This window comes from Python bivittatus, unplaced genomic scaffold (assembly GCF_059951505.1).
Source record: "Python bivittatus isolate LINGU-HERP-01145 unplaced genomic scaffold, Pbiv_v1 ctg000350_np1212, whole genome shotgun sequence".
Lineage (NCBI taxonomy): Eukaryota > Metazoa > Chordata > Lepidosauria > Squamata > Pythonidae > Python > Python bivittatus.
In genome coordinates, this window is record NW_028277074.1 from 28,437,661 (window position 1) to 28,464,668 (window position 27,008).

A 27,008-nucleotide genomic window follows, 5' to 3' on the forward strand; every position below is an offset into this window, starting at 1 on the left:
CTCTATAGCAGTTTTTTTCAACTTGGCAACTTTAAGATGTCTGGACTTCAACTCTCAAAATTCCCTAAAATTGAAATCCACACCTCTTAAAAGTTGCCAAGCTGAAAAACACTGCTGTGCAGGAAGGTTCTCATTATTCATTCGAAACTGGAACTACGATTCCCCAAAGACTACGTTTCTTTTTCTTCCAGACTACAACATCTCGGGAAAAACAAAACAAAACAAACACTAAAAACAGAATCAGGAACATCGCAATCCTCCCCCTCACGCCAGTCCCGCTGGACTGTTTTGAACTGCAGTCACTCCCGCCTATAAAATAAACTCCTTTCTCGAAGTTGACACATCTCGCGATACTTTCCCAATGCGATTGCGCCGTATTGAAAATAGAGAGAAACAAGAGGCTACGTTCGCTGTGACTTTCGAGCCTCTTCTCAATGGATTTTTTTTTTCTTTAAAAAATACCGGTTACAACACTGCTCAAGAAATTTAAATACTAGAGCGCGGCAGTTTAAATTACACCAAAATATAATGAAACACTGTTTACTTGCTTCTTCCCCTGCGGATTTCGCATATTGGATGGGGTGGAGCGATTGCATTCCTACAGCTGCGTGAAAAGGAAGGCTGTGCTGGTTGGATTGCTGTTTGTCACGAGGTTTTTAAATGCTCGGGAACTTGATCAAATACACAATTAAGCTTCGCAATGGGGGAGGATCTCAAGCTTTTAGAAGTATTTTTCCCCCGTTACTCAGAATGCTGGGTATTCAAGACAAATGCTATTCTAAAGAATTTTCTGGTATTCGTTTAACCTCCAAAACGTGTTGATGTTTGATGCAGCAGACTTTGCCAGAAAGCAGAGTGTGACTTTCGTCAGAATGCAGGCTTCTTTTTTCGATCACCGTTAGCTCGAGGCAGTGACAAAGCGCACACACGACCCGTGTCCCGGACCCTTCTCCCAGGACCGCTGAGTTCCACCGCTCTGCCACGCTGTCGGAAATGACGGCTGTGGGGAGTTCTCAGAGACTTTTTTTTCAGTCTCCGAAGGGAAGGCGGAGCCACCCAGCTAGGCTCCTCCTCCTGGCCTCAGCCAGGCTGAATTCCTCTGCCAGCGCGGGGTAGGCGGGGCCAGGTTGGATCCCGGAAACGCTTCCCGGCCGTGCCCAGAGCGCGGGCCCACCCCTTCTCTCCGCCCCCGCCGCTACCACCCGGAGACGCCCCCTCTCCGCACGCAGACGGGAAGGGGGGCCCGCCCCGCCCCCACGAAGCGAGGGGGGCCTGGCCGCCTCAGCTGCCCCCGCGCCAGGGGGCCGACTGGGTGGGAATCGCGAGATGATTGTGCTGGAACCGGCTCCCCCGCGAGCGGTGAGAGGGCGAAGGGCCCGGGAGAGTTCGGCGTGGGTCTGTCCGTCTGTGCGGCGCGCGCGCGCAGCTTCCGAGCGGGTGGTTGGCATAGCCTGACAAGCGGAGGGAGGGGGTGCGCTTGCTTGCTTGCTCGCTTGCTGGGCGCCTGCTAAGTGGGAGGTGTCCAGGAGAGGTCAAAGCAGTGGGCTTGGGGGTGTGGGGGTTGTGGTTAGGGCGGGATTATGTTATTGTGATCTGAAGGGGGGAGTTGCACACCCCTGTGCACAAAAGCATACACATACAAGAAAAGGCTGCTGTAGTAAAAAAAGTGACAACCCTGGATTAAAATCTTGCCTGGAGTGGGGGATATTAACGGTAGCAGGAGGCTTTTAAGCAGATGTAATAAACGAAATTATCAACTTCAATTTTTGCAAATAATTCCAGTGCTGGTTTTCCTAGAGGGGCAGTGGTTGTATAGATAAGGTCAGCTTCAAACAAGCCAGGTGATTGGTAAAGAGTTACTCCTTGAGGCCTATAATTAAGGGTCAGTATTAGAGTCATATGGTCTACCCTAGTTGTGGCCACCCTCACTTTAGATGGTTTTCTTGGGTTGGTTAAATATCTTTTGGAAGTCTGGTTCTCAACCCCTTTGAACTACTCCATTTGGTAGAAGGCAAAACTTTAAGAAAGGTGTGAGAAGTGTTTACTTCCCTCCACACCTATACACATTTCCAAAGTTTTGGTTTGTTTTGGAAATTGTGATTGGGTTGCTTGGATAGGGCACACCTATCCATGTATTTGTATAAAAGAAATGTGACAATGCCACAACTACTGGCTTGTTACTGTTGTATTTGCAAGTTTAATTGCTGCTGTTTCCTTTGGAATGTGTTCTCAGCATGGTGACTGCAGTATGATCCTGCTGCTTTGATTTGGCAGCTTTGGAAATAGAAATCCCAAGAGAGATGAAGGTCTGCAGTGTATTCATATTTTTGCTGAATTCTACATACATTTGATTATTACTTATTGTTAATATATTATTGCTTTGTTATTTGCTATTTACCTTAGAGTATACCAGTTCAGAGTAAATTAGGCCAAAAACTATACAAAAATGCTTTTCCTAATGCTTTTATTTGTGGTAGTTGGATCTTATTCCTAATTATGTATTCTGTTGTCTCATAATTAAAAATGACAGGGTAACCTTACTGCATGAGAGACCAAGTGTATGTCAGGAAGAGGGCCTTGTTCTACCACAGAGGGCAGTCTGCATAGTATTTTTTTTTTCATTGTGAGCTTTGCAACAGAACTAGGTAAACTTTATCTACTCCTACACATTTATGCTGGTTATTTATGGTGGGAGTAGAAATTAGACATGTAATGCTAATGTTTTCTATTGTAGTGATACAGTGATTTAAGTGCTTTTTAAATAGAAATTTTTAAATAGAAAAACAATATATTTTCAGTGTTTTCTTAATTAAATAGTGGTTGTCTTGAAAAACACTGATGTTTTTTCTTTTCTTCTTTTTTTCGCTAAACAGTGTTTTTGGAAACAAGGCTGGCAGACAAATAAAAATATTGTGTTATGGTACTTGTCTGTCCTGGTAAAGTATTATACTGTAGGTACCTGACATTTGAGAGCTAGTTTGGTGTAGCAATTAAGGCCCCAGGCTATAAAACTAGGAGACCATGAGTTGTTTAGGCATGATGCTGGGTGACTTTGGGCCAGTCACTCTTTCTCAGCCCTAGGGGGAAGGCAATGGCAAACCACTTCCAAATTGTTGCCAAGAAAACTTCATGGATTTGTGCATGTAATCACCAGAAGTCAAGGTTGACTCAAAGGCACAAAATATAATACCTGATATTTAGGCAAAGGCTAGCTGGAATGATAACTGTATTTTCTAGGTGGATGTATTAATTGATAGGGGAGTGTGATTTCTTCACCAGATGTAATGATATGCAGCAACAGGCATTTTTAAAAAACCTTTCAGTAATTACTAATACCATATGGATATTATGTAAATTCAGTAGATTTGTCAATGACTATTAACTGAAATATCAAGTCATAGACCTGTTATGTTCCGAAATAATATACCTCCAATTTTCAGTTGCTGGGACAAAAGGAGTTACTGCTGTCATCTCAAAGTGCTTCTGTATATCCTGGGAGATCTTGGTTGATTGTGATTATAGTGCTAGGTTTTATAATTAAACTCAACATTGGTAATAGCTTAAACAAATTTATTCTTATTTTATGTGTTTTACACACACACACACACACACACACACATGCTAAAGCAAGTTAGGTATAGGGAGTAACTTTATGTTAGCATTGTAAACATATTCTAATGGAATTTATTCTGTGATGCCAAATTAATGAGCCACTAAATTTACTTTTTAGCACAATTGTTAAGATATTCCATAGAGAATTGTCAGTGCTGATTGTTGTACTGGAAATATCTCATAAATGGCAGTTAATACCTGTATTTTTATGGATTTATGATACAGTACCCAATGTAAAATTGAAGTGGAAGTTTAGTATTCTCCAGAAATACATAAAGAATACTAGTAAAGAATAATGTTGGTTTTTTGAGGAAAAAGATGTGGAAACATGTAAATTAAGGTACTATGTATAAAATAATTCACATATGAATATTTTCAGTTTGACTAGGAACATTTTCTGATCAATAACATTTTTTTTTTCATATGCATACTAAAGATAATCGCATAAAATGTGGAAATCTTTAAAAGCAGTCAACTTGCATTTGCAATTTGCAACCATTTATTAATGATAATTAATTTACAAAACATAAAATTATTTACAGAAAGAATCAAGCACTATAAAATTTTCTATCCCAATTTCATTAGAATATACCCTTCCTTAAACTAAATAATCTTTTAAGTAAAGTTTTTTTTGTTTTGGTTTTTGTTTGTATGAACCATGATAGCTTTAGTCCTAGGCCTTTTGTTTTTTTCATTGTTAGCAAAGAATTTCTGGCAAGCAGGGAGACATAATGGTACCAGTTAACTGGTCAAATACAAGCCTTTTGTAGTTGCGTTCTGATTTGTAACGAAACTCAAAACAATACATCCCGGGTTACAGTGAAGACCAATTAACACAGTTATATTTTGTTTTGCATTCTGAGGGTCTGTTGGTTTTAGAGAGCTGAGGGGTGAATGTGTATGTGTATGTGAATTTTTTCTGAACCCATGCTTTACTTTTCTTTGGTTTATAATCCATTACTGATAGATAAGTAAGAAAACAAAACTGCTACTTTCTTCAGAGGTTCTGTGGGCATATTTGACATTTTTAAACATGCTATGGTTAGTAAAAATTGGACGTCATGAGAATGTGGATAGTTCAAAACACTGAGAGCATCTTTATTCTACACCTCTTATTTATTATCAACCCAGCTCCAATGAACGTATTTGCTCTGTTTCTTGCATAGAATAGCATCCTCTGTCACTTATTAATTTACTAAAACATAGCTTAATTTGGATATGAAATTTTAATTAGTTGTATGATTAATTAAAATTATCATACAGGCTGAAATAGCTGGAATGGGGGAAGCTACCCTACAAAGGGCCCTTTTAAAGTGTTTGGTGGCATGAATGAGTTTCTACCTTTTCCATCCACTTTTTTAAAAGAGGAGATATTTTTTCTCCATATTCAGTGATTTAGTCCATGGATTTGAATAGGACATAAAAAGTTTATAGGGTGATGAAGCTGTGGTTGGCATCTTCAGGAAAATAAAAACTTTTATTCTTGTTAGTGTTGGATCATGGTTCTAGTAGAAAGAAATTTGATTCAAATTTTCATGCTAAAAGAAGTATAATATGAGAATTTAGTATCAAGCGTTTTTTAAAGCTAAAAGGAAAAGATTCCCCCCCCCCCTTTTAGGTGTAATCTTGGTGTGAGAGTTCTAGTTACTCACTTTTGGGTGTGTGTGTGTGGGGATTCATCGTGGCATTAAATGTGGATAAGGTAATAGCTTTATAAACTAGGTTGGGAAGTTGATATTGAAGTGTTAGTATACTGTACCGTATAATTTTTATTAATTATATTAATTTTCCCCATTTTATTATCTTTGTATTTATAGAAGATGTCTGAAGCATCCAAAGATCATAATCACTGGAAAGTTTGTTGACTGCTATTTCTTGGAAGTCCTGAGACTTAACATCAATCTGGCATGGCGCAGGGCAGCCAGCAGTTAGACATGCAGGTACTCCATGACCTTCGGCAACGTTTTCCTGAGATCCCTGAAAGTGTGGTGTCTCAGTGCATGCTCCAGGTAGGCATTAGGAGCTCCAACAATAGTTTATCTTCAAAGTAGTAAATAATGGTAACCTAGCAAGATCCAGGCATAACTTTTCAGAAACAAAAAGAGTAAGGAAAGAACAGGGAGAATTGATTATAGGAGATGAGAATGAAAAATAATATAGTGAAAGCTGGTTATTTTAACCAAATTCCATTTATCTTCTTATAATTTTAGGAAACTGTTTCCTTCCTCCCCCTTTCTTTTCTTTTTCATTTTACAAATAAATTAATTCTATTAGGATCCGTTTAATTAAAAATAAAAGTATAGCTAAATAGCATGGGCATAACTAGAGATTTATGTCCTACCAAAATCAGTGGGTATAAATTCATTCTTAAATGTCAAACCTTCAAGATTTGAAGAAGCACCTTGACATGCTTAGCTTTTGTTTTTCTTGAAAGTACTTCACATGCTATATTTTTCCCTATACAATTTATTTCCTTCCATTCAACTATTAGAGTTTCATTTGTATTTAAGATAATGAAATAGAATATTTTATGCAGAATATAGACTACTCTGTGGAAAAATGAATTATTCTAAGTGTGTTAGAAAACTCAAGGCTTAAAGAGAGATATATTTCAGTTTCCACGTACGTCTCCTATATCTGTTTTCCTACTTATCCCAAGCTATAGTAGAAGGAGTAGTTAAACACTTTAGCTCACTCACTGAAAGTGAATGACACAAATTACATACTCTGGTTTTGCAGAAGTTTTTTAGGTAATAGTGTTTGGAGAAGTAATACTTGCTTTACAAATCTTTAAGATGAATTAACGGGATATTTTATGGTTGCATATTTTTCAAAGCAGTAAGTGCAAGAAAGTTGACTATCTTGATACTAACTGGTGATTGAGAGTTAATGCTTGTAAACTTCATGTATTATCTTGAAGGAAATTTTCCTTTTAATTAAAAAACGAACATGGTTTCTGTTATGATATATGACTCATCATAAGCAAATTTAAGTTAGTCAAAATTATAAGATTAAGATATAAGCTAAAGTGACAACATTAACAAATATAATACTGAAGAGTAACAACAGATAGTTGTACTGTAGTTTCTAAAACATGTTCCATAATGTAGAATACTTAGCATGTGTTATTTATTCTAGAACAACAACAATCTTGATGCTTGTTGTCGAATTCTTGCACAAGAGAGCAACAAATACCTATATATGGAATATCACAGCCCAGATGACACTCGAGTGAACAGGAATCGTCTTCTGCATATTAACCTTGGCATCCATCCTCATACTAACTATGGAGGGGATGGACCTCAACTTAATGGTGGTCGTACACTGGTACATAGTTCAAGTGATGGACATATTGATCCACAGTGCACCCCAGGCAAACAGCTGATCTGTTTAGTCCAAGAACCACATTCTGCTCCTGCTGTTGTAGCAGCTTCTCCAAACTACAATCCCTTTTTTATGAATGATCAGAATAGAAATGCAGCTACTCCTCCTCCACAGCCACCTCAACAGTCTTCTTCTATACAACCTGGAATGAATACATCTGCTATGCAAGGTCCTCCTCCTCCATATATGCACATACCTCGGTATAGCACAAATCCTATAACTGTTACAGTTTCACAAAACCTCCCTTCTGGACAGCCTTTACCCAGAGCTTTACAAATTCTTCCTCAAATTCAGAGTACTCCTTATGGAAGTCCTGGATCACTCTATATTAGGCAGACAACTCAAGTTTCTTCAGGACGACAGACTCCTACTCAAAGTACACAGTGGCATTCATCACCACAAGCTCCAGTTCCACATTATAATGCCCATCCATTACCTGTTTATCCACACCAACAGAGCTATCAGCCTTCTCAGTATTCTCCCAAACAGCCTCAGATTCCTCAGTCTCCTTTTCGATCACCACCTGCTTCTCAATGTCCTTCTCCTTTTGGATCACCTCAACATCAAGTTCAGCCTAGTCAATTAGGACATCAAAGTTCCCATGTATTTATGCCTCCTAGTCCTTCAACTGTGCTACCCCATCCTTACCAACAAGCACCACAGACGTATCAAAAACCAAGTGGACACTCAGTATCTTATCTCCCATATGGTGGACCTACTTTATCTAAAGGCTCCATGAACAAGATAGAAATTACTGTTGAGCCACCACAAAGACCTGGGACTACACTTAATAGGAGCCCTTCACCAATAAGTAATCAGCCATCCCAGCGGAACCAGCACCCACTATATACACCTGCAACTCCTCCTTCAAGTTCCCCTTCCAGAAGTATAGCAGGTCAGCCTAAACCTCCTTATAGTGTTAGTCCTGTATATATAACATATACGCAACCAGTTGGACCTACTGGTGTACTTACACAGTCCCCCCGTGTAATGGTATCTCAGCCAAATCCAGCAGTTTTTAAAATCACAGTAGGTCGAGCTCCTGCTGAGAATCTTCTAAATTTAGTGGACCAAGAAGAACATTCTGCAGCACCAGAACCTATTCAGCCCATTTCAGTTGTGCCAGGATCTGGAGGTGAAAGAGGACGGCATAAATACCAGAGAAGCTCCAGCTCTGGATCAGATGACTATGCTTATACTCAAGGTAAGGTTGATAAACGTTTTCTAAAAGTCAAATCATTTGTACTATGGTTCATTTTTAATATCTGTGTCCCTAAAATACAAATACTCCTCAAAATGTATAAACCAGTATGAAATAACATCCTTAGTTAATATGGATTGGTTAACTAAATCATGTCTGTGATTTTCTCTCATGGTGAAAGAACATGTTATTTAATTTACTACAGTTTGCTTTCTGGAGTAGTAAAAATGGTGATAAGGTAAGACTGCTAGGTCAGTGTGATATGGTGATTAACTATGATAATATAATTTAAAGTATGATATATTGAAAAATAGTTGATATATTGTGCATCACTTAATGATGCAGAAATTAACTGGAAGTGGGACTATCTTGGAATATGACTTAACTGAATGGTACTATAAAGTAAATTCTGATTGTATTAAACTAATGTACTATTACATATTTGAGATATAGGAAACCTAAAGTAACTGGTTTAGAGTTTTTTAATATATACCAGTAGAAATTATTTGTTTTAATATTGCATATAGCTTGGGTTTTATCACTATAAATTGCTATGAAGATACTGATTTGGATGAAGGAAGATGATGTACTTTAGAAAGACAGTAGTAATGTACAGTGGGGCAAAAAAGTATTTAGTCAGCCACCAATTGTGCAAGTTCTCCCACTTAAAAAGATGAGAGAGGCCTGTAATTTTCATCATAGGTATACCTCAACTATGAGAGACAAAATGGGGGGAAAAATCCAGAAAATCACATTGTCTGATTTTTAAAGAATTTATTTGCAAATCATGGTGGAAAATAAGTATTTGGTCAATATCAAAAGTTCATCGCAATACTTTGTTATATATCCTTTGTTGGCAATGACACAGGTCAAACGTTTTCTGTAAGTCTTCACAAGGTTTTCACACACTGTTGCTGGTATTTTGGGCCATTCCTCCATGCAGATCTCCTCTAGAGCAGTGATGTTTTGGGGCTGTCGCTGGGCAACACGGACTTTCAACTCCCTCCAAAGGTTTTCCATGGGGTTGAGATCTGGAGACTGGCTAGGCCACTTCAGGACCTTGAAATGCTTCTTACAAAGCCACTCCTTTGTTGCCCGGGCGGTGTGTTTGGGATCATTGTCATGCTGAAAGACCCAGCCACGTTTCATCTTCAATGCCCTTGCTGATGGAAGGAGGTGTTCACTCAAAATCTCACGATACATGGCCCCATTCATTCTTTCCTTTACACGGATCAGTCGTCCTGGTCCCTTTGCAGAAAAACAGCCCCAAAGCATGATGTTTCCACCCCCATGCTTCACAGTAGGTATGGTGTTCTTTGGATGCAACTCAGCATTCTCTCTCCTCCAAACATGACGAGTTGAGTTTAGACCAAAACGTTCTACTTTGGTTTCATCTGACCATATGACATTCTCCCAATCCTCTTCTGGATCATCCAAATGCTCTCTAGCAAACTTCAGACGGGCCCAGATATGTACTGGCTTAAGCAGGGGGACACATCTGGCACTGCAGGATTTGAGTCCCTGGCAGCGTAGTGTGTTACTGATGGTAGCCTTTGTTACTTTGGTCCCAGCTCTCTGCAGGTCATTCACTAGGTCCCCCCGTGTGGTTCTGGGATTTTTGCTCACCGTTCTTGTGATCATTTTGACCCCACAGGGTGAGATCTTGCATGGAGCCCCAGATCGAGGGAGATTATCAGTGGTCTTGTATGTCTTCCATTTTCTAATTATTGCTCCCACAGTTGATTTCTTCACACCAAGCTGCTTGCCTATTGCAGATTCAGTCTTCCCAGCCTGGTGCAGGTCTACAATTTTGTTTCTGGTGTCCTTCAACAGCTCTTTGGTCTTGGCCATAGTGGAGTTTGGAGTGTGACTCTTTGAGATTGTGGACAGGTGTCTTTTATACTGATAACAAGGTCAAACAGGTGCCATTACTACAGGTAACGAGTGGAGGACAGAGGAGCCTCTTAAAGAAGTAGTTACAGGTCTGTGAGAGCCAGACATCTTGCTTGTTTGTAGGTGACCAAATACTTATTTTCCACCATGATTTGCAAATAAATTCTTTAAAAATCAGACAATGTGATTTTCTGGATTTTTTTTCCCATTTTGTCTCTCATAGTTGAGGTATACCTATGATGAAAATTACAGGCCTCTCTCATCTTTTTAAGTGGGAGAACTTGCACAGTTGGTGGCTGACTAAATACTTTTTTGCCCCACTGTAATATTAATTTAAGTTGTGCTTTCCATAGTTATTTGAATTATTTAATATTTTGCAGGGACTAGTCCAGGCCATCACAAGGAGTCAACACTGACTCGAAGGCACAAAAGAATAAAAATAAAGGATGCCTAAATAAAAGCAGACATTAGTTACCTCACTGAAGTAGAATGTGGAGGAGTAGGATATATTCTGCTGTATTTTAGGCTATATAAGCATAAGCTGAATTGCAAAAATAAAACCAGAATAAGAATATTTCAGAAATTTCTGTACAAAAAATGTGTTCCACTTTGTAGTGTGCTTTCTTGCAATAAGTACTTTATATTTTTAGGTAGCTAACTCTTTTTTTTTTTAGCTAACTCTTTTTTCCAAAGGAGGAAAAAATGAAGATTCATGTAGAAAATGGTTAGGATTGAATGGTTGAACCTTTACTCTAAAACAAAAGATTAAGCAGTCAAAGAGGCTTTAATCAGTTGTAATTAATTTATCCTGCTCCAATTTCTGGCTCTTGGAATTCCTTGGCTTTATCTTCAGCACTGATTTTGTGATCTGGAAAGAAAAGCTGTTTTTCTAAAGAACATACATTGCCTTACTGGGTGGTATTATTAGTCAGAAGTAGCACAGACTATTTTGTGGTTCAGTGACTAAGGTTTCTTCATGTATAGGTAGCTTTTTAATTTTGAACAGCTAATGGGTGAAAATGAACCAGTTCCCAGAACTGATAATACAGGTGGTCCTGGGTTAATGACCACTCATTCAGCAACCAAACTTACGACAGGGCTAAACAAGTGGTACCTACAATCAGTCCTCAAAGTTCTAACTGTCACAGTGCCCCCAGGGTCACATGATCGCAATCCGGGTGTTTGACAGCTAGTCCACATTTCTGACCGCAGTCACATGATCACAATTTGCACCTTCCCTGCTGGCTTCCCCCAACCAAAGTCAATTGGGAAGCTGGCAAGAAGTCAGAAGTCACAGTCATGTGAGTTCCTTGCTTAACAACCCATGGTGATTTGCTTAACAATGGTAACTGGGAACTGCCAGAACTGTAGGTGCTTTACGTCTGCATCGTTTAGCGATTGAAATACCGGTCCCAATTACTGTTGTTAAGCAAGGATTACCTATATCTTTATTAGTATGTAAAATAGTGATCATCCTTATGGAGGAATGTTAATCTACAGCTCTTCTTTTCACATGAAGTATTTCTACCCCAATATTTGATTGCATGTTTATGGTTGTTTCTGTTTTTGAAAAGGTCATTTGTCTGTATGTCCTTAGTTACAAGCTAGATTTCTTAATTTTATGCACTTTATTCTCTGAATTGCACTAGCTTTGTTGTTACACCAACGTGCAAGGATGGAGAGGCTAGCAAAGGAGCTGAACTTTGAGAACGAGGAGCTTGAGAACCTTAAAGGTGAAGTAAATAATATGGAACATGATCTTATGCAAAGGCGTCTGAGAAGAGTGAGCTGTACAACCTCAATCCCAACAGTAAGCAATTTTTGCTACAATTATATTAAAATAAAATTGTAGTTTTTTCTCTTGACAATACAAATAATTCACTATGTTTTAAAGTCATCATTTTTCATCTGATACATACTGTTCGATAAGTCTCATTTGAGTTGTTTCAGTATCTAGATACCGGTATGTTCTCTTAGTTGCCCCATGTGTTTTATCAGGCCCCCCAAATGCTGTAATACTACCTCAGATGTTTGTTGGTTTGGAGTAGTTCTGTAAAGGCATCCCAGCAATATGTTGTTGCTTCAGGTAGAAATAAAAAACCCTAGATACAAAGAATATTTTGAAACTTAAGGCACTGTAACTGTTGTGACCCTTGACAAAACATTCATTGAGAATAGGCAGAGGTGGAAGGAAACAAAGTTTTCTTGATTTTTCTTTCAACAATTATATGCTTGTGCGAATGTCTTAGTTCAGTCATTCTTATATTCCTTAAATTCCTTTCCTATCCTAAAATATTATCTTGAGTTGAAGTTCAGATACAAGATGTATTATTTGCTTCAAAATTATTGTGAGAAGTAACCATACATTAGTTGGAACTATATATTTTATGGTCTACTAGTTTTAAAATATAATAAATCATCTTTATTTAGTCTGAGAGTTTGCCATGGTCTCTCAGTGATGATACTATGGTTCCCATTAGTAATAACTTTGGCATGGATTGTTATAAAATCAAGATAATTTAATGTAGCAGTTTAAATCTTGGTTTAAAATATTGAGGGAGTACAGGTAGTTCTCAGGTTATGACCATTTGTTCAGTAACCATTCAAAGTTATGGTGGTGCTGAATGAGTGGTATTTATGACCGGTCCTTGAAGTTGCAGCCATCACAGCACCCCCGTAGTCACATGATTGTGATTCAGGCACTTGGCAACCAGCTGGCACTTAATAATAGTTGCAGTGTCCCATGGTCACCATTTTCAACCTTCCCTGCCAGCTTCCCACAAGCAAAGTTAATAGGGAAACTGGCAGGAAAGTCCCATATGTCACTCCTACTGTTTTTTCTGACAAGGAGCCCTGCTATGGAGTACAAGATCCCAGCTCCCACCCCCCACTGGCCCGCCTGCATTCTGTGGCACCCACCTGCGGCCCCCGACAACCTGCCTGCCTCCACGCTCCATAGCACCTGCCCGTGGCCCCCACTGGCCTGCCCCTGACCCCTAATGATCTGCCCACACTCTGTAGCACCTGCCTCTACCAATCTGCACCACCTGCAGCTCCAGCTGGCCCACCCATACTCCATAGCACCTGCCCATGCTACCTCCAAACCTCTCATGGCACCCATGGGGTCCTGGGGCTACAACGGCAACTGGGATGATATTGCATTTTACAACTACATCACTTAGTGATGGAAATTCCGGTCCCAATTGCTGTTGTAACCCAAGGACTACCTGTAGATGTAAATAAGATGTCAATAATTTATAACTTTTAGCATAAATTGATAGATGTAATATTAAAAACAGTCATTTTCAACTTAATAGGGGGGCTATAGATCAGTTATTGTAATTAATTTGTCCTGCTCCAATTTCTGGCTCTTAGAATTCTTTACTTTTATCTTGAGCATTGATTTTGTGATGTGGACAGAAAAGCTGTTTTTCTAAACGACATACATTCCCTTATTAGGTGGTATTATCAGTCAGGAGCAATGTAGGCTATACTTTAACTCCCATCTTTTTTTCAGTTTATGAGTCCATTTCTGGTAAAGGTAAGGAATGGAAGGTTGGGGAGAATTTTAAAAGGATTGTAAATGGGCTTCTGGTTGGCTGAATTTATGTGCTTAGTTTAGTTAAATGAATGTGCCAACTTACTTGCTTTGTATTCTTGATTCTCTCCACTAGCCTGAGGAGATGACAAGATTGAGAAGCATGAATAGGCAGCTCCAGATAAATGTAGACTGTACTCAGAAAGAAATTGACCTTCTTCAGTCTAGAGGTAGATGTTTTCAATGATTTTATGTATCTGAAATGCCTTGTTTTGGAGCTTTTTGTAAGAATTTAAGAGGTTTTATGAATATTATTGTCCTTCCCTATCATAGTTGCAGAAAAAAAGATAACCACATCCATTTTCTTTTTACTAGATGTTCTGTTTTGATACTTCAGTTTTCCTAGTAAAAATCAGGTAACAGGTAACTGTAATGCATAAAATGTATTTGGAAATACTGATTCTTGCAGTATCAGTTTAAGTGATAAAATTTACAAGCATTCTTTATCATATACGTGCAGCTTCCAGAACAGCAAGGCTATATGACTTTAAGACAGTGTTGTTTGCAAACATCTTTCATGTCAAAAGCATACTTAACCAGTAACTTTTGTTACTTTTTAAACATGTGTCCTGTTCAAAATAGATTATTGTCTGCTTTTTATTAATAGGGAACTTTGACCTGAAAGCCATGAATAATTTTTATGATAACATAGAGCCTGGTCCTATTGTGCCACCAAAGCCATGTAAAAAAGGTGAGTCACTACACAAATGTTCAAGATGTAGTTTGCTCATGGTATTTTTGTGCTGAAGGATTCTTATGTTGGAAAGAAGGAAATTAGATATATATGTATGCTTCTTATGCATAAGTATTCTTATTAACAAAGGCATTGTATCAAGAAACGTATTGTACTTTCCATTATTTATACCCTGCAGAAGCTGTGCACAAAATAGCATTTCACCAATTATATTATGAAACTGCAAAAGTAATACTGGCAGTTAGAATGTTCTTGATATGTTTGGAAATGGAACTCTGTATTTGCAGATTGTGTGGAATGTTGAAAAAATATAAAATCTTAATCCTACAGTTGAATTTTCTCCTCCACCCATAAGGGAACAGGATATAGCTTTCTTTATTAAGATGCTTTTGAACATACAGTCTTGATGCATTTTAAAGAATTCCCTTGCTTTAAAGTATTGCTTTAGTTTTCTTAGTAAAGTGATGCTTAAAAGTTTGTGCATTCCTTTGAGTTTTTAATATTTTTGCGTAAATATGACCTAAAACATGATCTGTTCTCCACACAAGAACTGCTTGCTTCACGTCCTTCCACAACATTTCTATAGGATGAAGGTCAGGACTTTGACTTCACCATTCCAAAGCATCATCTTTCTTCTGCTTTTAACATTCTTTGGTTATAGGACTTTGTGTGTTTTGGGTTGTTGTTTTGCTGCATGATCCACCTTCTCTTGAACTTCAGTTCACAGATGGATATCCTGATGTTTTCCTGTAGAATTCCATAGTTCCATCAATGATGTCCAGAGGCAGCAAAGCAGGCTACTACCACCACCATGTTTCACAAATGGCATAAGGTTCTTATGCTGGAATGCATTGTTTGCCTTTTGCCAAGCAGAACACGTTTCATTCAAGCCCAAAAGTTCTACTTTGGTCTCATACATGCACAGAACATTTGTTCAATAGCCTTCTGGCTTATCCACGTGTACACAAAGTGTAAACAGGAAGCAGTGTTCTCTTTGGAGAAGAATGGCTTTCTCCTTGCAACTCTGCCATATGCACCTTTGTTGTTCAGTTTTCTCCTGATGGTGGTCTCATGAACACTGACATTTGCCAATGCAACAGAGGCCTTTAGTTCCTTAGATGTTACCCTGGGGTTCTTTGAGACCTGAAGCATTACTTGTCTTATACTCTTTGTGTGATCTTGGTTGGTCAACCACTCTTGGGAAGGGTAACGGTGCTGAACTGCCTCCATTTGTACAGGATCTGCCTGACAAGTGGACTGGTGGAATCTAAACTCTTTGGAAATAGTTTTGTAGCCTTTTCCAGTCTGGTGAGCATCAACAACTGTTTTTCAGAGGTCCTCAGAAATTTCCTTTGTTTGAGCCATGACACACTTCCACATACATGTATTGTGAAAAATCAGACTTTGATAGTGAATACCCAGAATTCTATCCTTTAAATAAGGCAGGACCTCCCCCACTCACACCTGATAATCATCCCATTGATTGAAACACCTGACTCTAATTTACCTTCAAATGAAGTGGTAATCCTAGAGGTTCATATACTTTTGCCACACACAAATAGTATGTAGCTTTGGATCATTTTCCTCAATAAATAAATGAACAAGTATAATGTTTTTGACTTATTCATTTAATTGGATTATCTTTATCTAGTTTTAGAACTTGTGTGGAGAACAGATTCAATTTTAGGTCATATTTATGCAGAAATATTGAAAATTGAAATGAATTCACAAATGTTTAAGCACCACTATATATGAAAATTAATAAATAGTCCTTCTTAATGCTATACATTTTTAATGTCTATTCTTTAACAGGTATTTTCTTTTGATTGGCAACTTCCCAATCCTTAAGGTGCCAACTTTGCTTTGTGGCATGCTCATTTTATTTTTCCCCTCTGTTCCAGTGCAGTAACTTCCTATTGCTCCCATAATGTTGTATTGCTAAGCAAGACTCTCCCAAAGATCAGGTTCTTCAGTTGCAGGCAGGCAGGAAAAGACTAAAACAGCAGAGCAGGACTTAGCTGGCAGTGTGAGAATCCAGGTGACTGGTTCTATTACTATTTATTTAAATTTATTGGCTGCCCAAATCCAGTGGACTCTGGGTGGCATATAAAACTAGAAAAAACATAAAAACAGCTAATAACATTAAATCAGACAGACAGCCCTGTCTAAAATGACCCAATAAAAAACAAAATCAAAACAAAACAGGCCTTAAACAAATAATAAACATCAACCCCAGGCCTGCGACCAAAGCCAGGTTTTCAAGCTTTCCAGAACCCTAGGAGAGAGGGTGTCATCCTTATCTCTAGGGGGTTGCTGTCCTGGGGGGGGGGGCAACAGAGAAGGCACACTTCCTAAGGTCCCACAAGATGACAGTGTTTAATGGAAGGGACCTGGAGTACACCCACTCTACTGGAACGTACTGGGTGGGCAGAAATGATTGGAGACAAGCGGTCTCTCAGATTTCCAGGCCCTATGCCATACAGGGCTTTGTAGGTAATAACCAGCACCTTGAATTGCACTAGGAAGCAGTGTAGCTTGTGTAGCAGTGGTGCACATGGGCACACCAAGAGGTGTCCATTATTGCTCGTGCTGCTGCATTTTGAACCAGCTAAACCTTCTGGGTGGTTTTTAAGGGCAGCCCCATATAGAGCACATTGCAATAATCCAATGTGAGGTGACAGGGGCACAAGTAACTGTCTGAAGGGCCTCCCAATTGAGGAAAGGGCGCAGGTGGCACACAAGCCACAGCCACTCAGTCTTGTTAGGATTGAGCCAGAGTCTGTCCCGCCTCCAGACACTGGGTCAGTACACCAACAGCTTCACCTGTGCTGCTCAGAGTTGAGATGTAGAGCTGGGTTTCATCAGCATACTGATGCTACTGCACCCCAAACTGGTGGATGACCTCACCCAATGGTTTTATGTAGATGTTGAACAGGTGAGGGGAGAGCCACACATTCTAATTCATCTGTGATTGAGTTAATAAGAAGTTAATTATTACTGAGTTTTATTCTATGTCTCTTCTACCTCACACATTTCTCTCAGTTATATTTGAACAGATCTTACAGAAGTTATAATATACTGAATTATAAATATTGCTGTGGTATGGCCATATTGTATTAACTGAAATCACTGGGGAGAAAAAAAATGCAGTTTAAAATACATTGAATGTAATTGCTATAAATCAGTTCTCCGATTATTTTCAAATGAATGGAGATTGTACATTATATATAACCTAAGGTACTTGTGCATATGTAAATGTTGAATAGTTCACTCTTCTATAGAAGATACATGCATTTGTACATAATTTTCCATGCATTTTACATACATTGTTTTGTCTAGCATTTTCAAAATTATTAGTTAATTAGGGGAAAATATAGTAAATACTTTGACAGAATGTAAAAATATTAATCAAAATCTACCTCTTGATACACAGAAATAAAAATTGACTTTGCTGGAGTGTGTAGATCAGATTAAAATAGCAAAGAATCTAGTGTCTCTGTGATCCAATTATGTCTGTACAAGTTATGGGGGGAAAAACCCCTGAATATGATGGATTCTTAGATGTATCAGTAGTTTCATTGTACAGGTCATTAAAACAGTAAGACAAAATTTATCTGAAAGTAACATATCAGAAAATATTGAAGATGTAGTAATTAATATAATTCAAAAACATGACAAAGTAATGTTCTGGACCATTCTTGATATATGAATATCAAGCATAACTCTGCTTCCAACAGTTATTATGTGAATAAAGAAAGAATGTGTCAGATTCACATTAATAAATTGTTCTAACTCAATGCATTATTTCTTAGAAACAGTTCTATTATGAGATGTTAAAATAAATCTTAGTAATTTTCTCTTGATAGTTCAGTCTGGTAGATCTCATACTATCTACCTCAAATGACAAAATGTAAACATTTGACAAAAGAGGATATACATAACTCACATAACTTTTGGGGACCAAAACCATGTGGACAACAGAATTTATTTTTATAATGTTAACACTGTGGTATAGTGGTTAAAGTGTTGAACTGGAAACCCAGGTTCTAATTCACCTTCAGGTATGAAAACTTTGGACTGTCTCTCAAATCAGTTTACTTCACAGGATTGTTGTGGGGAAAACAACCGGGTGTTATAGTGTGCTTATACATGAATGCCAAATAAAAATATTAATGCTAATTTTATTATTTTACTATGACATTTATATATTTAAAAGTATTGTGTTTTAAAAGAAAATTTTTTTTGTAGACCATCAAAATAGTTCCAAGCAAGTTCCGCGATCACAGCCAAGAGATGAGGACTTTGAAGGAGCTCCATGGAATTGTGACAGCTGTACTTTCTTGAATCACCCAGCACTGAATCGTTGTGAGCAATGTGAAATGCCGCGGTATGCCTGAATTTATAAAGGTCTACTTCGTATTAAAATGGGCTTTGAGATCTCAGCCATAGATGGAAATTTGGGGGATCTTTCAGTTCTTCTACAAGGTATTTGCCAGCCAATCATTTTCAGATTTTGAGAGAGAAATCTCCTTTTCATTCATGCTGCACTAAAGATTAGTTTGTGGAAAAATACTCTTATCCCATGGTGGTAAGAAAGGTTGAAAGGATATTCCAAATCCAAAATGGATTTTCTTTGAAGAATGTATACAGGAAAACAAATGATTGTTGTTGTTCTAGCCCCCATAATTACATTTGCTGGTTAGTAGTCCTTACATATATTTTTATAAGCATAGAACAATTACTTTGTGGTGTGAAGTGTTACAGGTATCCAGACAAACTGTGAAGAACCAGAGCTGATCTGGCCACAGCAAGCTGGAAAACAAAAGCTCCCTGTGTTTCCAGATTGTAAACTACTGAAAAAAGGGGAAATCAAAGAACAGAAAAGGGTATTCTGAAATGCTGCTTTTTTTCAGGGTAACTTAATCTACACAATTGCTGTTTTGATATTGTGAATCATGGTGAGGAGGGGAAAGTACTGTACAACCTTATTTATAGAGTACAATCAGAGGTGATTTTACAGTCCCTTTTGCTTGTACAGCACTCACCAAGTCATGCTAACACTGGTAATTAAATAATTATACCATATTACACAGGAAAAATAGTGCTGCATGCTTTCATTAGGCCTTTGTGTTTTAAAGCTAAAAGTAAAGTATGTTTTTATAAATTATGTTCCCTTGAAACTGCTTGACAGTGGAGCGGACATATGCCAAATGCAGAACTGTTCCAAATTCTTTTTGGAAAACTTGAGTTCAGCCATTGATAGTATAAGAAATGTTTGCACCCTCTTTCTTAGGCCTTTCAGCTTCCAATTATGTGAAGAATTCATGATGTTTACAGCACAGAAGGTACTTTGTGCCCCCATTCTGATTTAGCTGAAAACCACTAATCAATATGAGCTCTCCAATAAAGTTTATTTGCACATTGTCAGTAAACTAGCTTGTATTAACTAGTATGAGTGGTGGTTCTTGAAATGTTGCACGTTGCATTTTGGTTTGATACTTGTTCAGTTAAAAGGGTATAAAGAATACAGAAATGGAATTGTACTGGTACCTTTATGCATCTGATAACTATGAACAGGATATTTTATTTGAGTGCTTGAGGATACTAAAATATAGCACTCTTGAGTTTGAAGTTGAGTCATTCAAAAATAAAATTGTTTATGAATAATCAGAATGGCTTTTTCACACTGATGAATCACTGGGGCAATAAATTTTACTTCTTACACACTCAAATTACTCTGGATTTTGCAGAAATTTCAAAATGGAGAATCATATTTTACTTGTGCATATGTTTCTCTTATCTGTTGGTATTATAGATGATACAGGTTTCTGTTCAAATAGGAATGTATTTCATGTAATGGACGTTAGTCCATTAAGGTCTTACAGAAGTTACGTGGAATCAAGCTGCAAGGAGCACAATTACATTAAAGCTCATACTGAGGTTATTTTAGGTGACTTTTACACTATTACAAATATGACTCTGAGAGGTTGAAAGGGAAGACTTGTAAGAATTCTATATACCTATGTAAGAGTGAAATTATGAAATTCTTCTGTTTTACCTAAAGGAAAAATTAAGATGTGAAGATGTAAAGACCTTCATGTGAAGTATTCCCTTTTAAGTTACCTATTGAATCATATTAGGACTATTCCTGAGTATTTTTCATAACTTCATGTTGATGCTCTTTTTTAAACAACCTTCTGCTTGGCACTTAGGCAAGTGCTGCTATAGGGAAGGAAATTGTACTCATTAATTTCAGAACATCAGTAGCATGTTTGAAGGTATACAGGGACTTAGGTTGGAAAGGCGATACTTACAGGTATTGTATGAAAATTATTCTGAGTTTATATTAAGGAAATATTTTCTGGAATTGGAAAGCACAATCAAAATTTCCATAGGGGTTTTGATGAATGAACAGAGTTATATGAACTTAAGGTTTCCCTGTTTTATGTCATGAGCAGGGAGTGCTTTGGATATGCCACACTCTTTGAATGCAGTACACTTGCATAATGCCACAGGCTGGATGGTGGTATTGTTGATATAAATGTTCATTAATTTACTCATTTTTTACTATTGAAGTGAAAGACAAGTCACAGTTTGTAGTGGGGAAGATGGTTACTAGTAATCGAAGGTAAAAACAAAACAAAGCCTAATCAGTTACTGTAATTTGTGCAAAAGAATGTTTACTTGTAAATGTCCTTTCACACTGTAATATGGATGATAGCAATGAAATTAATTTTAATATGTAAGTATTCCATATGAATCTAGTTATTCATGTCTATGTGGAAACCACCCAGAAATAAGTGACTTCAATAAAAATGGATTTAGGTTATGCCAAAAGAATTGCTGATTGCCTAAAACTTTCCATTAATATCTAGACTCCTTATATTGCTTGATACACAAAATGTGCTGCAGTGCATACAAATTCAGAATGTGCACACGAGTGGTAGGATTCTGAGGCCATCATGAATTTTTAAAATGCACTACTTTTTAATAATAGCTGATCTGCCCTTGCCCATAGTACTTGGATGAATCTGTTTACTAGAAAATCCAAGAATATCTTCTGATTCTCCAAAACCTTTTCTTTATACATGCCTTTTTTGTATTTAATGTTATTAAAATGTATCCTTTCACATGTACAAAGCCCTCCCAATTTTAGTTGATAGAATAGCTTATAGCAAGCCAAAATTAAATCCTGTACTTGATTATTTGATGAAACTATCAAGCTAGCATGTTTGTGTAGGAAGAGAGGGCTAAGAAGAAAAGAGAAACTGTTTTGTAAAATCTGATTGAGATGTGTGTTTCTCTGTGATATGTATGTATTTTTCCTTATGGCAGATGTGTGAAGCAAGTATAATTTTTAAAGAGCTGGTCTCGGTCATATTATTAAGTCATGTTTTCTCTCAGTTATTGTATGCTTCAGTTATGTACACTTATTTCCCCAACTTTTTGATTGTAAATTTCTTTAAAATCTCTTGGATTTTACAGACTTGGAAATTAGGACAAAATATTTTAATTTTTTTAAAGAGTACATGAAAAGATTAAATATTTGGTTAATGAATTTGTAATCTTGAATTTACAAGCTTCTAACATGAGAAACCGTGTAGTGTGGTCTAAATGTGAAATAAGTTCACAGTATAGCATGGAATAGCAAGATGGGCTGTCAGTCTACAGAAGACTGAAAACATGCACAGAAATAAATGCTTATTATAGTTAACATTGTGTCCATGTGTTATATTTGTTTTTACAAATAACCTTTAAAACTTACCACATGTGCGAGGAAGGGGCATCCTTAATTGGTAGGCTAATTGAGTTAATGCAATATCTTAATCTTTTTTTAAGTTTTTTAAAAATATGTTCTTTGAAGCCTGTATAAGTCACCTATACCTTCTGCTCTGTTGAAATCATGTTAACTTTGCTCATTATAAAACAAAACCATGATCTTTCTAAATTGTAAATAAGGGTGTTTTCCTACCATATGGATTTGTGTATGCTGTGAATGAAAACTATTATTGCAAGATAAAATGTATAAGGCATTAAGAGGCTGTGCATGCATGATTTTCCAAGTAACATATACTGAGCGCTACAGTTGCCTAAAAACCCAATAAACTAAGAAAATGTAACATTCTGCTTTTGGTTTTATATGTAGCCAGAACTTGCAGTTTCCTTTTCTTTTAAGTCTCTCTGAAAATAGACTATCCTTACTGCTCTGTTGCATGTTTGTTTGTTTTTTTAAGTATAGATTCTTTTCTTTGATCACTTTATTGAACGACCTTTTCTTGAATGTTAGCCACAGATGGTGGGTCAGTGTAACTGAAAATTAGAGTTTCTACTTTATTTGCCACCAAAAAAAAAAAGGATGAAGTGTTATACATCTGATCGTACCTGCTTCAGTGTTTAGGTTCCCAAAAGAGATCTATAATATTCTTTATTTTTTTAATTCTTCCAGCAAGAATTTGTATAGTTAGACAAAGGACAATTTACCTTTACATAACCATTTAAATAGGTATGGGACTTGATTCAGCCAAGACCTGAATCTATTCAACATTGCTTCAAAAGTTTAGGTGAAGTTAAGAAGAATTAATGGAATTAATGTTGGTATAACAAATTTTCCAACATGTCCTCCCCCCCCCCCCCCCCGCCTGAGCAGATGGGAAGCCACTATTTCCACAAAGAAAAATTATTTTAGGGAAGACAGGAACAGATAAATGGGAAAGAACCACCTCACACATTCATAATGGTAGTCTTAGCCATTCAGATGGTTTTTCTCAGAAATGAACATAAGCAGGATCAGCTGGTGCTGGCTTAACCTGTGTGCCACTTTTTCTTCTCAAATGGGACTCAGTGGAAATGGACATCCCTTGAAGCTGTACAGGGTGGATTACAGAAGTTCTGCATCACTGATTTAAAACATTCGTTCTGTCTGTCTGTCTCAAATTTATGTGCCTGCCCATCTCACAAAAAGTGACTCTGAGCGACATACAACTTTTGGCCTGTAGTCTGAATTTCAGCCATGAAGTACAATTTATTCCAGTAGCAGATGAAGTGTTGATACTGATGGCCTCTTAAGGATATCCGTAATTAATTAATTAATTGAAAATAAATTAAAATGGGCCTTGCTGTCCTTTGTAATGGTTTGTATCAATCATGTATGAATTCCCTTAAACATGTTTCCCTCTTTGAAAAGAATTGAAGCCAAAGTAATTATCATGTATACTGTAAGATAAATTATCACATCCAATTTTTTACTTCAAGCACAGGTATTTTAGATAGTGAATTAACTTTGAGTTAGCATTGCCTGTCTCTTGTGATTTTATGTGATGCCATTATAGTGTTTGTAAAGAGATCATGTTCTGGTGACCAACCATATTTTCTTACAATATATACTTCCTGTCCTGTTTCAACACAGCAAAAAATTGCCAATAAGTAGATCAACTTCAAAAGAGAAAGTTTATTCTAAATATATACAGCACTAAATTGTCTTGATTATACTCCTCACATGTCTGATAGCTCATTTTGTTTTGTTTTGTTTTGAAAGTATCAAACTTTCATGAATTATTTTTTTACATGTGAATTTTACTCATATACTCCCTTAGCTGCTTATAAATGTAGGAAATGTCCAGTGCCTCTCCATACACAATTTGCTACCATAGACTACTTGAGGTACACTTTTTCAGGCATGGAGAGTAGTCCAAGCCCAACACTCTTGCCTATGATCTACTAAGGCAAAATTATTTCTGCAGTTATTCTGCATTTTTTTTCAACTATGGCACAATGCCCAAATACAACAGCTACTACTGGTCATTAATGTAAATGCAAACATAGAACATTTGGAATGAACTGTAATAGCTTTATTTTACATAGCTGAAGGTACTAAAATGCTTAAATACAGCTTAATAAAAATAGAAATACTGTTGCCTGATTATCGAACAGAATTTACAGAATCCTCCCCCTCCCCCCCCCTCCAATTGGCTATCTGTTGTTGGGTTTCAGTTTTCATTGGATGCCCTGGGATCCTTGGTTGGGTGCTCACAGGCATATCCTTGCCTCATCCCCCACCAGAGTGACTAAAACACATACTTAAGAGTCCCATCTGGGGAAAAAAGTCCATGATTTCTAAGGCATCTGTGTCTTTGAAGTAATGAGATAAGTGAGGTGTATCCTCCAATCCTGATATGAATATAGGAAAAGTGAAAAAGGAGACTTGAAGAAGTACGTTGGAGCCTGTGAATATCCAGATTTCTTTAAGAGGCTAGCTCAGCAATCCTAGCAACACTAATACTATAGAATTTTGGAAATACAGCTGAAGAAAAACTGAATTTTTAAGAAAAATATTGTGAGGATATTGGGTAAGGGTTACAGCATATGTAATATCATTGGTAGTAGTTGCTAAATTAAGAGAATCATACTACATTCCATTGAACAAGCATTCTCCATCCCATAATTTGCTTTCTAATAGAATGTATGTATACTTCCATCAACTAATCAACTAAGTTGCACAATTACTTGTAACACTGCTTAATTTGGAGAAGACATTTTACATTATTATGTAGTTATTGCACATCTCCTATGCAAAGATACCATCTAGAGGATATAAGGAATTCCTTTGGAATAATGGTGTCATCTTGCTAGTTAAAAGCACATTGTGTTTAAAATTGTCATAACTGCATTGATTGTTTAAATGTCATGATGAAGAGAAGAAGACTTAAATATTGTTGAATGATGGGTATAGATCCACTTTATAACTTTGTATAGCACACTAAGTTATGGTTTGTTCAATAAATCACAGCTGGTTCAATTTGTTCTTACAAATAAAAAGAATGCAAACTGCATCATGAGGAATCCAGTACATATTAGTGCAATACACAAAAACACCATAATTAAGCTCCCTCAAGAATTAGCAAAGAGGTTTTTAAAATTAAATGTACATAGCTGTGTATTTCATTTTTCTCTTGACAGATCTGCTGTGGATTTGTTTTGGTTATCAATTCACATGGCTGTTAAAAAGTGATAAAAAGGATACCAACGTATCGTTTATGTTGTATGGCTGTCATTCTATTTAACTTTCATTCTCCACTGGCTATAGAATTTCCTACTTTTTAAATAATAATTTGAAGTTGTGCTTCCTGACATGCTTTTAAATTTCAGCACATGCAAAACATAAGTCTAATCGATATCTTCCAAATAACAGGCTTATCGCCACAAAACAATTTGGTTCTGAAGCCTACAGAGATTTTATAGTGCTGGCAGAAGGAACAGCATAGATAGCCCTTGTTTAACAACCACAATTGGGACTGGCGAAGCAGTCGCTAAATGAAACTGTAGTTCTGCTTATGATTTTACTTGAGTTTTCCTTTGCTTTACAGACCTGTGGAGGTTGTAAATGCAAGGATTGGTTGCAAAGTTACTTTTTCATCACTGTCATAGCTGAACGGTCACTCCACAAGGTGGTCACTAAACAGGTGGACTATGTGCACATTAATAGTTGGTCCTAGATTAGTGCTCTTCTATGTTTAGTTAGCTTGCAGTAGTGATTGATAAAACTGCACTGGATGGCTCAGATTGGGATATTCTATGAAAATATGGTTGTGTAAGATATTGACCCTTTAATAACTTCTTTTCTGTTCCTTTAAAAACAAATGATAAAACTAGGGAGAAGGGAGCAGTATGAAGATGTATATCATGCATCATAATCATAAGTAGCAGCAAACTTTAGTGTGGTTTAGCCTGTTACATAAATCCAGTGTAATATCTGCATACAGTCATTAAACAGTTCATGGCAAATATCTGTGGTTACTAAGAACTGACAATTACTTGATGACGCATAATCAAAATCATTGTAGAGTGTGATTGTACAGTTCAGTAGTTTGCTTTTATCTGTTGCAAACTTAGAGCCCTGTAGACTGAAGGCAAGTTGAAACCAAAGAATAATTAGACATTTTACTGCACAGATATGTTCTGATTTCTATATGTTCTTTTTTTTTAGGTGAGAAAAATAAGTGCATTAATATAGAAGCTTTAAAAAAAAAGTGAGGAAAGCACTGAGTAAGGCCTAGGCAAAAACTTTTTTTCCCCCCCTCCTTCCTCATAGCTAGTAGCTTCATAGGATAGTATTTGTATCACAAAAATGTATTGGACTGGTTAAATTTTCCTCACAGTACCAAATCTGATTTAATTTGTGAGCCTGCACACTTTTAAAATGTGTAAAAAGATATTTGAGTTCTCATGTCATGATTTCTCCAGCTTTTATAGGTAACAAAACATATTTAGTTCATTGAATTTGTAGCTTTACTGCCATACCTCTATATTGTATACCTACAGATTAGAGAATATTCCTTTGCATTAATTGTACACATGCTCCCTTTCAAGAGATGGCAGTTGCTCACTAAAACTGGTTGCAATTTGGTTTGCTTGACACATTCCTTCCTAATACGGTTTAATCTTCTCACTATTAAATACTAGTGCAAGGGAAGTCTTTATGCACAGAAACTCCATATAGAGATGAACCTGAGTCCAAAATTTCATCTAACACTAGCTTCTCTATACTAAAGTAATGTTTCTCAAAAAAGCTTTTCCCCATTGCCAAAAGAAGAACAAAGATAGCCAGTAGATGCTTGTGCATTTAACTC

The 27,008-nt window shown here is 37.1% G+C and overlaps 1 protein-coding gene across 2 annotated transcripts; it reads left to right on the forward strand.

Moving 5' to 3' along the window:
• The first annotated feature begins 1,136 nt into the window (after nucleotides 1–1,136).
• Nucleotides 1,137–20,007, forward strand: TAB3 (TGF-beta activated kinase 1 (MAP3K7) binding protein 3). 2 transcript variants are annotated; one of them, XM_088144808.1, is made up of 7 exons: nucleotides 1,137–1,359; nucleotides 5,430–5,552; nucleotides 6,751–8,200; nucleotides 11,740–11,900; nucleotides 13,765–13,858; nucleotides 14,296–14,379; nucleotides 18,631–20,007. In XM_088144808.1, exons 2-7 carry the CDS (start codon nucleotides 5,520–5,522, stop codon nucleotides 18,777–18,779), a joined length of 1,971 nt encoding a protein of 656 aa, XP_088000934.1. In that variant the 5' UTR covers nucleotides 1,137–1,359; nucleotides 5,430–5,519; the 3' UTR covers nucleotides 18,780–20,007. The 2 variants fall into 2 exon arrangements, with proteins under 2 accessions (XP_088000934.1, XP_088000933.1); XM_088144807.1 differs by having other exon boundaries at nucleotides 1,139–1,359; nucleotides 5,430–5,621.
• The last annotated feature ends 7,001 nt before the right edge of the window (nucleotides 20,008–27,008 follow it).

Excerpts from the sequence above, each read along its gene's own strand:
- TAB3 (XM_088144807.1), top strand. The coding sequence starts at position 5,520 with ATGGCGCAGGGCAGCCAGCAGTTAGACATGCAGGTACTCCATGACCTT. Across the intron at positions 8,201-11,739 it reads TGACTATGCTTATACTCAAG|CTTTGTTGTTACACCAACGT; the intron begins GTAAGGTTGATA and ends GAATTGCACTAG. Across the intron at positions 14,380-18,630 it reads ACCAAAGCCATGTAAAAAAG|ACCATCAAAATAGTTCCAAG; the intron begins GTGAGTCACTAC and ends TTTTTTTTGTAG.